Consider the following 15,144-nt stretch of genomic DNA (forward strand, 5'->3'; position numbering starts at 1 on the left):
GTTCTGTAAATAGTTTGAAATGTTTATTTAAAAACGCCTTGGCTGCATTTTTAGGTAAACAGCTGCAAAAAACTTTGTTGTTTGCAAAACTCAGTTACTTTTTTGAAGAAGTAACTATATAATTAATTGCCCAACATTGGTCATTATATACTGTATTTTGCAGACAGAGAGTTACAGGACTCTCTCCCAGACCACAGACTCAGACTCATAATACAAGTCAGAGCTTTATATAAAAAAAAGAAAGAAAGTTGTGTTTTCAAAATTGGAGTTCAAGTTATTTTTACTTCCAATAGTGTTAACATACTACACATGTCATGAACAAGATTTTTTCAAATTTTCATTGTAAGTGGGCTAAAGCAGTTAATTAAAAGTAGTCTAACATAAATGTAAATGCTGTAATTTGATTATTTTAATAAACCATGTAACTTGGATGGATTGGATGCTGGCGTGACCACAGTGCACACGTCTGCTGTTGCTCACAGTGGTCCAAGGGACCGCTCAGGGAGTTTGTGTGTTCGCTCAGACACATGAAAAATTAGAGGGAACATTGCTTAGGAGTACAGTGCATCAATGCCTGCAGGAGAGAGAACGAGGGCTTGGAGAAGGTCAGATAAAGACACAATCCCTCTCACCACATCATCAGTGTCAACCAACACCAACCGATGTACCTGGTGAAACAAAAGATAACATTTTTCAGCTCCACTCTGCTGGATACATCAGTATACATTAGGTATCGAAGCTGTATTTTTAAGTACTTAGGTTGTGCATCTACCTAATGTACCTGAACCTAATTGTAGCTTGGACTAACTTACACAGTCAAGAGCTCTCACTTCTGACTCATATTGCCACCAACAGTATCCCAGTTTGTGTATAAGTATTATTTTTGCAGCGCTGCAGGCTGCACTGTATTACCTCTGCCTGTGCGATGCGATCAATGATGGTCTCCAGTGTTTCATGAGGGTAGCACTTAAGGACCCCCTCAACACAGCAGAATCTGGATGCAATGGCTTCCCGCATTGTCATATTTAAGTTGTTATAGTTTTTCTGGGCTGCAAGGTTCTTAGGGACAGAAAAAAAACAACAATGCTTAATGTTGTTAGCAGCTACTGATTTTACTTTCATAAGATAATAACATTTCTGGATTAACTGCTTATATATAAAGTATTTAACTCTGAACTGTTTCTATTTTTTCTTTAATAAATTTATGGTATTTTAATCAGAAATTGTGTGTGAAGATATACAGTGTAACACATGTGGGTCCTATTTAGCATACATAATACATGAAAAAAAAAACCCAGCAACTTACAATAACATCAAATCTGGAGTATAGCGCCACCACTTTACCTACAGAGGACATACACAGAAAGGCCATGGGGTAAGTTTTTTTTTTTTTACCATTTTCCAAAGTATGCAAGAAAACTGAAGAAGAACAATAAAACATTTTTTTATTAAATTATGTAGCAAACAAATCAAAAACCTTCATATTATGACTCTTCGTAATATGAAGGTTTTTGGTTTAATATGGCTATTGTTTGCCTTGATAACAGCTTTACAAACTGTTGTCATTATTGTCAGCCTTGTCAAAAATCAATTGGTAGAATTTTATTCTTAACTCCTTTGCATCCACTAGGTCTCTGATTAGGGTTGGTGGCAGGGCTAGGTTCACCTCTGCTGCTTTGTATGGAATTTACATCTATATAACATGTGCACATGAAAATGTTATAACAGAAGGCCTTGAAGCGTCGAAGCCTTTCATTGTCAAATAGCAAAAAAAAAAGCTGATCTTCTTTAGTAATCTGTATTATGACAAGACCAGGGACTGAAAGCTTTACATGCTGGTAAGAGAATAAAGACTAACATGAGCAGTAATCAGTGGTGAAGAATTAAATATGTAAACGTATCAAGCTTTTTCATATATTACAAAATTCAGTTAGTTGCATGTGATTACCTGCTGATGACTCATGATCATGCAAACTTCAAATTTTCCAGGTGAATAACAACATTAACTTAGCATGACAATTCAGAGCACCCAGCCTTCTTGGAGTCCCTGGGTGGTGTGCTGAGGGTGCTCAACCTGGGGACTTTGTTGTCCTACTGTGAGACTTCATGTGGGCAACAACAGTGATACCTGGAGGGGCGTGATTTGGAGGAACGGCCTCCCAGATCTGAACCTAAGTGGTGTTTTGTTCTTGGACTTCTGTGCCAACCACAGTTTGTCCATAACCAACACCAAGTTCAAACATAAGAGTGTCCGTAAGTGCACGTAGCACCAGGACGCCCTAGGCCACAGGTTGATAATCAATTTTGTAATCGTATTACCAGACCTGCCGCCATATGTTCTAGACACTTGGGTAAAGAGAGGGGCTGGTGGTGAGTTGGATCAGGTAGTGGGGGAGGATGCTGGACAGACCTGGCGCTGGGAATGCCTGACAGAGGCCCCAGTCTACGAGATCTTCAACGCATACCTCCCGCAGAGCTTCAGTAACATTCCGAGGGAGATTGGGAACATTGAGTCCGAACTGACCATGTTCAGGACCTCCATTGCCAAGGCTGCACTGAGCTGCAGCCACAAGGTGGCCACAACCCCTGAACCAAATGGTTGACACCAGAGGTGAAGGGAGCCACCAGGCTGAAGAAGGAGTCCTCTCTGGCTTGGTTAGCCTGTGGAACTTTGAAGGCAGCTGATAGGTACCAACCATTGACTGTAGAAAACATGGACGACGCGACCCCGCCTCCTACCATTGTGCAAAAATGAAGCCAAAATACCCCGCTTGTGGAGGCTGCCATCTTGCAAATTTGGAGCCAGAGTCTGCGCAGTAGTGACTTGAGGTGGAGCGACTGTGTAACGCTCCCGCCCACACACCCGCTGGACATGACTGCAAACACGCCCCCCTACACTTTTTACGTAGCCCGGCTGCTCGAGTTTTTTGCTGGTTTACCGCGACTGACGACTCGTTTAATTAAGGTAAATACAACCATGTCACTGTTATAAAAAAAGGCACACAGCTTATCATCTTATAGTTCTAAAATCACTGTTGTTAATTCGTTAGTTAGATTAGCCGCTAGCATACGCACTGTGTTGGAGGCTTGTTGCTAGCTAGTTAGCGATGCTACACACCTAATACTCTAATAGTCTGTGTTATTGAAGGATTCAGCACTTCTTATGTTTTTTTTATCCATTTTTAGACAGCGATGAGATCATCTGCACACTCCACAGAGGCCCAGAGTTACTGTTAATATCAGAAATATAATTCTGTCCTTTGAGATTTTAACATAAGACTGTGAGAGTAATGGATCTAAAACTGTTTAAATCTTCAGAGCCCTCTACAGCCTGGTAACATGGAAACTTTAAAAACATCAGCAGAACGTTTCAGTAGTGTAGTCTAATTTGTTCTTTTCATTTAATAACAGAGTCCATATTATATCAACAGCTACATTCACCCTGGAGAGAAACTAGTGAGGGAGACCATCAGGACCAAGCTGGGTTTCCTGGGTCCAGAGGTTTGGAGAAACTTCTTCCTTTTCTTTTATCACAGCTGTCCTGTGCCAGATGTTCTGTTGACCCGCTGTAAGAGGCATCATTTAAGAAACACCAGGAAGACTGAAGCTCATCGCATTGATCAAGCAGGACTCATGATCTTCACCAGCAGCTCCCTCACAGGGAAATCTTCAGCACTCCTCCGTAGGCCCGATCCAGGAGATGGATAAACCCAGCATTTCATGAACACTGTGATTGAGACTTTTGGTTTGTGTAATGTTATAAATACTCAGATACTCCCCAGAGGCTCCGGACTTTTACATAAAGATATTATATTCAGTCCTGTAGAAAGTTATATATTTAAAAATATATGATCCTCTCTGGTTACTCTGGTATGAATAACTCTGAATCACTTTATGGTAAATAACACACTATCTGCAAAAAACTGTGAAAGAATTCCAGATGACAAGTTTGTAGTTCAACATACAAGTGACGACCTTTGACCTTCATCAGGTTTTATTTAATTGTGTTAGAGAAAATCTCATGCTCTTCATGCAGCTGAGTACATCAAGTGTTTAAAACAGAAGCTGTGCAGGTCTGAGATCAGCATCTTTCTGAAACACCAAACTGAGGTCCTGTTAATGCTGATATATAGCGACACAGTTACATGAGTGATTAATCCTTTTGTTTTTTTGTCTTTAACTTTATCAATAAAGCTGCAGCTTTCACTACAGCACATGTGGTACTTTAACCTTTGTACTGTTTTCATCAGCTAATTTTGCAGTTAACATGTGAACATGTTGGATGATCTGTCTGCTGTCACTGGGTGGTGCTGAGGTCTGAATCTGAGGGCAGCTCCTGTAAACACAAAGAGAACAGAACCATCAAACTCAGATATAAATTTTATCCCTCAAGATTGAAATAAAGCTGATTCTTCTGTCCTCACACACTCAGGATCTGAAGTTCTTCTCTTACATTTTTTCAGTATTACAGTACACTACAGTACTTTAATCCATAGTTCCTGATTAATGAGGAGTTACTGAAGTACAAGCTTTTAAAAAAATTGTTACTGTCTTTACAGATGTGGCAAGAGACTGAAAACATGCTGTTGTTTGCACATCTTTAATACTCAGCTCTGCACAGGAGCTGAAGCAGGATGCAGCCTGTTGCTTTTACAGTATAATACTTGTAATAAAAGTACAGTAACAGTAATTAGTGACTGAGCAGCCCGGGGCGTTTCTCTTGATTTCTTTAGTAAATTTCTTTAGTAAATTCATTCACCTGCACAGCTAAACGAACCCTGACAGCCGAGTGCTCATCTTAGCTAGCTAGGTCTCAGGACCGAGCTAAGGACGGTAGTTACGGATTAGCTTACAAACACGTTTAACTTACCGAAAAAGTGCAGCGGGGCCTCGGGTCCTTCTGTCGGGTAGTCCAGTTTTCTGAAGAACACCTCAGGCTGTCAGGTTAAAACAGTCGGTCGTGTTTTCGTAGCGTAAATGCTGGCCCTCTTCTCAGAGCCTACGCTCTATCTGCTATTCCCGAACAGAGATACGCAAGTTTCTCCATGACTGCAGCTGCCAGTCAAAGCTGTTATGATGACGTTTCACCCCAATTTAACATCACCGCGGTAGGAATTAGAATCAAACTTATGGGAGAGGAGACCCCTTGGACATCAATCAGCATGATGAGAACTATTGATAACAAAAGAAAGAATCTTTGGAAAAAAATTATCTGAGGAGAATTTATTTATTTTAGTCTGACCCCAGTCCCATCCGCTAACATGGAGGAGGCGGGGTTTATGACCTATACTGCAGCCAGACACCAGGGGGCGATAGAGACGATTTGGCTTGGCTTTGGGGAGCTGTCGCGTCGTCCATGTTTTCTACAGTCAATGGTACCAACAGGCCAAGAGGAACGTGGCTCAGGCAGTGGCTGAAGCAAAAACTCAAGTGTGGGAGGAGTTGTCCGGTGGTGGAAGGAATACTTTGAGGATCTCCTTAATCCCACTGACACGTTTTCCGTGGAGGAAGCAGAGTCTGATACGGATGCGGGGGACAACTCACCTATCTTCAGGAGCAAGGTCATTGAGGCAGTTAAACAACTCCTGGGGTGGATGAGGTTCGCCCTGAGTTCCTGAAGTGGAGATCAGGGGCGGTACCTCTGGACTGGCAGACTGGTGTGGTGGTCCCCATTTTTAAGAAGGGAGACTGGAGGGTGTGTTCAAACTATTGAAGGATCACACTCCCTAGCCTCCCTGGAAAGTCTATGTTAGGGTGCTGGAAAGGGGAGTCTGTCCATTAGTAGAACCTCGGATACAGGAGGAAGAATGCAGTTTTCAGCTTAAGTCTATCAATAGGAACAATTAGCATGACGGAAATTAGCATGATATCAAACTACCTCGCTCACTGACCACAGGCAGAGCTGACACTCTTCTCTCCACAAAAATGCTCAGAGCATCGTAGACGGAAGCGGATTCCTGGATTGTTGCAATATGTTTAAAGGTACCAATCGGCACTTCACGGATTTGCCTTTGAAGAAACCTGGGTCTGGGAATCATAGATCCCTTAAGGAAAAAGACATAATAAAAGATAATATATTGTGATTTCGAGATTTTGCATTTCACTATTATTATTCTTAATATATAATGTTTCAATATCATGAAATAATATAATGCATCAATTAAAATGGAAAAGTAGATATTACATCTTTAAACAGTGATGACAGCCCTTTTTGTGAGCATATTGAGGGCATGCAGATGTATCCAGGCTGCGATCTGTATCATATGTTACACAAAGGAGCTACATATTTCTACCTCTGTCTACTATGTGGCATGAGAAATCACTGCATTTCAAGAGCAATGCTGTTCAAGAAAAACAAACATTTACAAGGTATTAAGGCACAGCAGTGGTCCAGAGTAATTTACCATGATTTTTTTAACCACATCGGATGTATTTCTGGGCACCTGTAGCCCCTCAAAATTACAATCTTTTAACTGCAATTAAATTATGGGATTAAGTTAACGGTGTGCTGCACAAGAAGTGTCTCCTTACAAAAATGTGGAGAAACTTGAGTATGCGTTTGTGAGTGAGGATGTGGAGGACGTTTCCTGATGCTGGGTCAATAACTGGCAGGCGGTGGATCTTATTCTTTAACAGGGAGTATATGGCATCAAACAAACTGAAAAGACAAACACGATTTGTGATTAGGATTTTAAGAATTTCAGAATAAACAGGCTATCCATGGTAAATTTCCTACATCACTGCTTATTATTTTATATGGCTTTCAAACAGCCCATGGTCAGATTAGTTAGCTCTAGCAATGAACACTGGTCGGAAGTCAATAGATACCAAATTCCATAAATGTTGATATTTTGTACTTTGTTTGAAATTGTAGTTGTAAATCTGGTGTAATTTAAGGAAAAGAACTGTAGCCTTTAAAATGATAAAGTGTGACTATATTATGACTAAATTAAATAAATCAATTTTAGAGCTGGCCTTACCTGGACTCTGGTGTAATGCTGATTAGTCTGTTAAATGAGTACTGGAGATAGATTTCTGCAAATAGAAAAAAAACAAACAAACCAGAAACTACTTGGAAACATAGCCTAAAGCTAATTTAAATGTTTAAAAAACAGCCATTCCCAAACTAAAGACCATTGTAGCCTATGAACATCATTTGTGGTGCAGCCAAACCTTTGATCAGAACTTGATCATTGCACAAGCCGAAGATCAAGTGTTTGCTTTTTGTGTTTTCAGTTTTTTATGCAACTAATTATTGTAAATAATTTCTCACTGCTCTTCCACACTACCTTCAGATCCCACCAGTGGGCCACAATGCAAGTTTTGGGAATAGTTGGTTTAAAAGAATTAGAATCCCATTTCCAAAAATGTTGGGATGCTGTCAATAATGTGAATAAAAACAGAATGTAGTGATTAGCAAGTCATTTAAACCGTATATTTAACTTAAAATATAACAACAACTCAGAAAATGGGCAGCAGTCAGCAGGCTTACTTGTAGTTCCTAGGATTTAAAAGTAGAACGGGAGGCAAAGCCTTCAGGTTTAGAATAGAATAGCCCTTTATTGTCATTCTACATGTACAATGAAATTATGGCTGCTCCATACATAGTGTTTGTAACACTGTGCATGGAGGGGTTGGGGGGACTAGCCTGTGGACAAGGCTGGCACTGGCGGTCAGGAAAAGCTGCAGACAGCTCAAGCTCTGCCGGGTGGGGAGCACTCCTACAGGAAAAAGCAAAGTCTGTCAGCCCGGTGGTAGGCGGACAGCTGCGGAAGAGGGCCTGGGCCGGCACCACTTGATCATCCAGCAGGACATGTGCAGGCTTAAGTCTATCAATAGGAACAACCTCCTGCCGACCCCCAAAGTCCAAAAGGAAAGGTTTTCGGCCTGGTTGAATAACCCTGAATGGGCCGTCATACAGAACAATAGGGTCGGGCAGGCAATGGTGCACCAGGAATGGAAAACGAGTCTCTGGCGGGACGGAGAGACAGCATAGAGGTATTGAAACACGAGGGGGGGGGGGCTCGCAGGCATGAATTCCCCAGGGATCCCGGAGCGGCTGGCCGAGGACCAGTTCAGCTGGAGAATCCCAGAGGTCTTCCCTAACCGCGCAGCGCAAAGCTGTAAGAGAACCCCGGAGGCCTTGAGTGACTCGTGAAACCGCTCGCACATCCCATTGGTTTGCGGGTGGTATGCTGTGGTTTGGTGGACCTTGACCCCCAGGCTGTGAGCCATGGCAGACCAAAGCTCCAAAACGAACTGGGGGCCCCTGTCTGAGGTAACGTCAGCAGGGGGGAATGAAACGCGAAACCCACATCAACAAAAATGTCCTGGCCACCACCGCCGCTGTCGTGGATGCCAAGGGTACCGCCTCCGGCCACCTGGTTGTGGGGTCCACCAGTAGGTGCGTGAAACCTTGTGACTGCGGCAGAGGGCCAACCAGATCAACGTGCACATGATCAAAACACCTACCGGGGACAAGGAAGGGTTCGAGGGGCGCCTGTGTGTGTCAATGGATCTTTGCATGTTGGCATGGAATACATGCCGCTGCCCAGACCTTTACCCATTTGTAAAGGCCAGGGCTAACGAACCTGGCACTGAAAAGCTTAACTGAGGCCCGGACGCCTGGATGAGAGAGGGCATGCACCGAATCGAAAACAGGACAACGCCACAAAAGGGGAACCACCGGGCGTGGGCGGCTGGTGGAAACCTTGCAAAGCAGGCGAGGACCTCCGTCCCACATGGGCCTGTCCTTTAGTTTACGACAGGCAGCTGTCGTAAACTCAGAAATGGCTGCCAACTGGCGCTGCTGGTGCATGCTCCACAGATCAGAGACCTTGGATTGCAAACGTCAAGGGTTTTTTGATCAACGTACGCAGTAAAGCTACGAGCCTCGAGAAAAAAATCAAATTGCTGCGTTGCGAGGTGTAGGGCCAGCAACTCCCTATCAAAAACACTGTATTTGCGCTTGCTGTCCCTGAGCGTACAACTGAAAAAGGTGAGCAGTTGCCTGACACTGGAGACCTGCTGGTCTAACACGGCGCCCCCTGCCATGTCCGACGCATCGGTGGGCAACGTGATCTCCACCGACGGAAACAAGTGGGCCACCAGGGAGGCGTTAGCCAGCGTGGACTTAGCTTTAGAAAATGCCTGGATTCGTTCAGGAGCGTCTTTAGCGGTTTTACCTTTCAATGCAGCGTAGAGCGGCTGCAGCAGGTGAGCAGCTCTGGGGAGAAAGCGGTTGTAAAAATTGATCACCCCCAGGAACTCCTGCGACATCCGACGCGGGACGCGGAAAAGCCGAAATGACATTGAGCATGTCTGGCAACGGGACCACACCGTCAGCGGAAATGCAGTGCCCCAGGAAATCAGAACCAGCAACCCAAGCTGGCATTTGGAAGTGTTTATGATAAGGACGTGTGCCAACAAGTTCTGAAAAACTTGACGCAGATGGGACACGTGCTGACTCTCTGAGCAGCTGGCCACCAAAATATAGTCCCGGTACACAAAGATGAAAGGCAGCCCGCGCAAAACAGAGTCCATCAATCGCTGAAAAGTCTGGGCAGCACCTTTCTTTGGTGCACACGGGAACCTGATGATACCCCTGCACCAAGTCAATTTTAGAAAAGAAATCGAGGTCCCGGTAAGATGGGCGGAAAAATCCTGAATGTGGGGAATGGGGTAACGGTTGTTGTCCGTGACATTATTTAAATGGTGAAAATCTCCACATGGCCGCCACAAACCATCCAATTTGGGCACCATGTGTAGCGGAGAGGCCCAGGCACTATTCGAGTGCTGTACATTGCCAAGGCCCTCCATGGCCGCAGACTCCTCCTGAGCAACGGAGAGTTTCACTGGGGTCGAGGCGGCGCACGCGAACACCGGGCCCCGACCGTAGGAATATAATGCTCAATCCCGTGCTTCGACACCGTGTTAGAGAAATTAGGGACAGTCAGCGTTAGGAATTCCAGAAGCAAACGCTGAAAACCTGGAGGTCACTAAATTAACCCGTACCAGGGGCTCACGGCAGCCGGCAGTTGTCAGAAGAAGAGGTGGGCGAAGAGGAATCCCCCGTCATCCGGTCCGAGCAAGGACAGCATATTCTCCGAGCTGTACCACCACCCAGGCCCGAGAGGGAGAGAAGCTTTTTGGCTCACTCCGCGTTGGAGAGGGCGTAGTGCAGAAGAAGCAGCTCTTTAAGGGCGGTGTATTTCCCTTGGGCGGGTGGGGCCCGGAGGAGGGTCATCGCACGATGGGTGGCTAGCGGGTGAGGCCACCACATGGTGATACTTTGTGTCATCAGCCGAGATGCTGCGAAGGGCGAACTGAGTCTCCACGTGCACGAACCACGACGGGGGATTGTGGAGCCAAAAGTCCGGCAGCTTAAGCGCCACTGCAAACGCAGCTGCAGCTGATGCATCCAGAGTGGAGCCGGCGTCATGCTCAGCCCGTAACATGTTCAAGTCAGGGGTCACCAGCGGCATACTTTGCCAGTGACATTGGTTGGTGTACAGTCATATCATATCCAGCATCCCTGGAAGGTCTATGCCAGGGTGTTTGAAAGGAGAGTTCATACATTAGTCAAACTTCAGATCCAGGAGGAACAATGCAGTTTTGTCCTGTTCACAGAACACTAGACCAGCAGCAATCCTCTTGAGGATATTCGAGTGTGTGTGTGAGCTTGCCAATCCAGTCTACATCCAGGCAGGAGCACCCAAACTCTTACTTCAGTGCTATGCTGTTGGAATACAATGTAATGAGGTTATTGTCTTGTTAAAATAAGCAAGAACATCTAAGGGGGAGGAAAAACCAAAAACATCATCTGGATGGCAACATGAGTATGTTGCTCCAAGAGCTGTACACACTGTTGAGGATCAATCAATATTGTGCAGAGTCTGAATCTCTAATACGCATAGATGACCTCTAAATACAAGTTCAGTGTCTTTTTTTATGGAAGCAGTGATAAACAGTAAAATAGGCACATTTCCAAACAAACAAGAAAAGATTGTTTCATTAAAAAAAAACATATTTAAAATATTTATAAACCACAGCATTCTGTTTTTATTTACATCTTGTTGAATGTCACAACTTTTTTGGAAAGGTGTTCTAAATTCTTATTCTTTCATGCTTGCTGACAGTATTGTTGAACCGACCTCTCCATGTCTCTATCTTGTGATCCTCAAGCTCATATATCTGAACCTGCAGACAAACCAAACATTTCAGATCCAATGTTTATGGCAACATCTGACATGATGGAGGATTTTTACTTTTTTTTAATCAGTATGCTTTTTTGTATTATAATATGATTTGAAAGCACTGGGTGAATGCATTTGACAAAAGCATCCATCCATCCATCCATCCATCTTCTTCTGCTAAAAGCACAAAACTAAAACACAAAGCAGCTAAATATATACAATAAATTTATAGTACTCAGAAACTCAGCTCACCAGAGGAGACTTATAGTATCGATGTAGTATGTTAATGAAGTCAGTGATGGTCAGCATACCTGGACAGAAACATATAGATACATCATGTTTAGCCTGAGTGACACTGGACGTATTGAACATGGATTCATCAGAAGTCAGTTATGATGCTAACTGACACACATCTGGAAGTTTCTTATTTAGTACAAGTGAGCATGAAATGCTGTCTACTTTACTTTTACTTTTCTACTTCCAATACTGAAGAAATCAACACAATCAGAGCTTAATAACTATTGACCAGTTGCCCTCACGTCTCATTTAATCAAGGTACTGGAAGACTAGTCTTGGATCTACTACATGCTTCCAAGAGCTTACTCATATCTAGATAGTAATGGCTGCAGAGTGAGGATGACCTTTGATTTCAAGTGAATTTAATACCATCCAGCTGATGTTACTGATGCTGATGCTACAGGAAGTGTCAGTAAGCCACCATCTCATGGATGACTGACTATGTGACTAGATATAAGACAGCGAGATGGTCTCTCTGGTCTTACACATAAAATAGAAGGGAAAAGCTACATAACCTGTGTCTCTTATGGAATAGGATGTAGATGTAATAGTGGTATACAGACACTGCAGTGACCAGATCAACAACGGGCTGAATGGGAAGACCAATACAGAGGCTTTATAGAAGACGGAGATGAGCAGGCTCTATTTTCTTGGAAAGCTGTGATCCTTAAATCCTAAAATGTTGGATATCTTTAATCACCCATTTGTGGCCAACACAGTGTACCTCACGATGGTCTTCTAGAGGACCAGCATCCGAGCTGGTGACACCAACTGATAAAATGATCATGGAGGCTGGCTCTGTGGCTAGAAACCGGACACTTTTAAAGATATGTATTATATATCCAAGTTCCTAGATGCTTTGCATATAATCTGCACCTGGGTGAACTGGCATAGTAGCATTCAATTATGAAATTATTTTTTCTGTCGAGTCGTGTGCAAGAAAAACATAATCCAAGCAAATAATTTCATTTCATGGGTGCATTCAGTGCTGCTCAATACAATTTGTTAAATAAAGTTTACCAAATTAATTATCAAGTTATTGTTTACTGTGTAGCTGTGGAAACCCTGACACCTGTCACTGGATTATGCTGAAGAAACCAGTCAAAAGGCAGTTGACTCAAGCCAGCAGGATTTCACTGTGAGCACAAAGAACTACCTTTAGGAGTGACACTGTAGCAGCGTGTGCAATGCAAATGCTCAGTGTGTGCAATGGTTTCTTTGTGCGCTAAGTTCTACCCCTGCAGGTTCTTGAATTTATGCCTGAGGAATTTAAATGAGTGGGTGGCACCTGTGCCCAGGAAATGAAATTATTTAGTGATGTTTTTTCCCATGCGACGTATAACAGAAAAATAATTCCACTGAATCAGTTCCACGTTTTTAGTCCTTGTATGGATTGTTGCAGTAGTCCACTTGTTATCAGCATTTCTTGGTTTCCCTGATGCAGACCTTGTTCAGTCCGATGGCAAGGTGTTCTGATCGGAGCAATCATTTACTTTACTGGTGCTCTGCATGGGCTTCAACCCCTTAACCCAGCTCATCACTAATAATAGATATTGATATAGAGTTAGGAGTGGAGTGACCATCAGCCGCCTCCTGCACACAGAAACAGGTCCTAAGCACCATATTCATAAAGGGGGGGAGCCTACCACAGCCAACAGCACAGTTGCAGATTGTGCTCAGGTACCCCAAACACCATCTAACACACAGTGGCAGAATGTAAGATGCAAGCTGGGAAAGCATTCGCAGAGCAGCTTGGATTATAAAGAATTAATAAACCACTGAAGGTTGTATGAGGGGAGCTCAAGCTTCAATCGAGATTCATGTTACTCATGCAAGACGCTCAGTGCTACAGACAGATGATGTATGGCTCACCTCAGTGGCGGTCCTAGCCTGTTTGGCGCCCTGGGCGAACACTCCCTCTGGCGCCCCCCCCCCCCCCCCCACACACACACACACACACACACATATGAAGAGAGAGCGAGTATGCATTGTATGCAAACGGCTACTAAACAGACATCATAATTCGTCATACAATGAGAACAGGACAAATCAACAATTGACACTGACTAATTAATATTAAAATCTGTAACATAATGTATTGTTTGGAGTTTAGTCTGTTACTGTTACTATTTTTACCATTTCTTCTTGGAGGAACTGTAACCCACATAATTTCCTTAGGGATTAAGAAAGTATTCTGATTCTTAATGTTTTAGGATACATGACCTGCCATTATCCAATCACACAGCTGCTTACCTGTATCTTTTGCTCGTTTCTCCTTGTAGGAGCCATAATTAAAGGTATTGAATTTTAATGATCACTGGGTTTTCATTTGTTTGGTTGCTATGGTGATGTGTAACGGGAGTCACGTGGGTGCTAGCGGTGACATTAAGAGGGCGTTGTCAGTCTGTCTTTCACTGGTTTGATTTTGACAGAGAGGAGGGCTGGGTAGCCGTAGTTTTTGTTGACCGCAGCACAACGAGTTTCCCCTTGTTGCATTAGAGCCTGTGATGTTTTAAGAGTTTGAATCGCGAGCCGATCACATTGCTCTGTAAACTTTTCAAGCACTTTAATAAACAAGCAAGCAATTCCACCTCTCGCATTATTGCGTAAAGTTGACAGCGCGTCAGGCAAATAGGCAGGCTCCATCCCCAGCCTCTAGCGACTGTGGAAGTCGCTACACTCCTCTTCTTTTCTCTTTTTTTTAAACTTTAAAAACGGGTTGTGTGTGAGACTTTAAATCAACAAAATATAAAATATAAATGTTAAATTGTTATTGATCCCTTTACCCCTGGTCCTAAAGTGTATATTTATTTTCTTACTCTTAAATATTTATTGTTTGTTTACTTGCACTGTTGTAACTGGAGCCTCGTGGTCTCGTCTCTATATACTGGACTGTATGTAGCGGAGATGACAATAAAGTTTACTTTGACTTCAGCAGCGCGCAGGCGCACCGAGGGCTCTCGCGCTCACTTTTCGCGTATAGAATTTTGAAAAAACATCGGTGCAAATTATAAGTCTGTATCATAATGTCTGGTGTTTTCGTGTTTGGTGGTTTGTTTTTATTTTGTTTTATTTTGCGAGTTGGTTATTAGATGCTGCTCCAGCCAGACAGTGAATCCCCCGCCGCCCTGCCCCCCTGTGCAGAAAGCAGCAGGCGCACCTCGCAAATGGAGGGCGCCCTTACTCCCAGCAAATGGGCGATAGAAAACCGATCGGTGCCTATGCCATTCCCAATATGCGCTGGCATGATGTCGGGGCAGCATGAGTACGAGCTATTTTTTTTTTTTTTGCCGATGCCCGTGATGCCGCCCCCCACCACGATGCCGCCCCGGGCAACCGCCCGTGTCGCCCGTATCTAAAACCGCTACTGGCTCACCTACAAAACACTGAAGCTTGCTGTCCCACAGCGGCGCTGCCCTCACACCATTAGCCACCAGAGCAAAGAAAGCCTTCTTCACCTGCCAAACAAACACCCAGTCACTGAAACCATGAACATGTTTTGTAACTGTGGCTTGTTTTACTGGCAGAATAAGAGGATGTGTTGTGAACATTCGACCTGCAGTGTTGTGTCAAAGATGACCAGTTTGGAGCTGGTTGGGATGGCATCGTAGCAGGAGTGACTCTTCATGAAGTTCATGTAAATGAATGTGTC

The 15,144-nt window shown here is 43.8% G+C and overlaps 1 protein-coding gene across 1 annotated transcript; it reads right to left on the reverse strand.

Moving 5' to 3' along the window:
* Nucleotides 1-349: 349 nt before the first annotated feature.
* prkag3b (protein kinase, AMP-activated, gamma 3b non-catalytic subunit) lies at nucleotides 350-15,144 on the reverse strand. Its single transcript, XM_063496978.1, has 10 exons — nucleotides 15,049-15,144; nucleotides 14,869-14,950; nucleotides 11,448-11,506; nucleotides 11,154-11,199; nucleotides 6,981-7,035; nucleotides 6,532-6,658; nucleotides 5,879-6,044; nucleotides 1,307-1,344; nucleotides 913-1,059; nucleotides 350-668 (listed from the first exon to the last, which is right to left on the reverse strand). Exons 1-10 carry the CDS (start codon nucleotides 15,127-15,129, stop codon nucleotides 552-554), a joined length of 918 nt encoding a protein of 305 aa, XP_063353048.1. The 5' UTR covers nucleotides 15,130-15,144; the 3' UTR covers nucleotides 350-551.

Source organism: Pelmatolapia mariae, linkage group LG16_19, assembly GCF_036321145.2.
Source record: "Pelmatolapia mariae isolate MD_Pm_ZW linkage group LG16_19, Pm_UMD_F_2, whole genome shotgun sequence".
In the NCBI taxonomy this organism is placed as follows: domain Eukaryota; kingdom Metazoa; phylum Chordata; class Actinopteri; order Cichliformes; family Cichlidae; genus Pelmatolapia; species Pelmatolapia mariae.

Excerpts from the sequence above, each read along its gene's own strand:
- prkag3b (XM_063496978.1), bottom strand. The coding sequence starts at position 15,129 with ATGAACTTCATGAAGAGTCACTCCTGCTACGATGCCATCCCAACCAGC. Across the intron at positions 11,507-14,868 it reads CAAGCTTCAGTGTTTTGTAG|GTATGCTGACCATCACTGAC; the intron begins GTGAGCCAGTAG and ends GTTTCTGTCCAG. Across the intron at positions 11,200-11,447 it reads GATACTATAAGTCTCCTCTG|GTTCAGATATATGAGCTTGA; the intron begins GTGAGCTGAGTT and ends GTTTGTCTGCAG.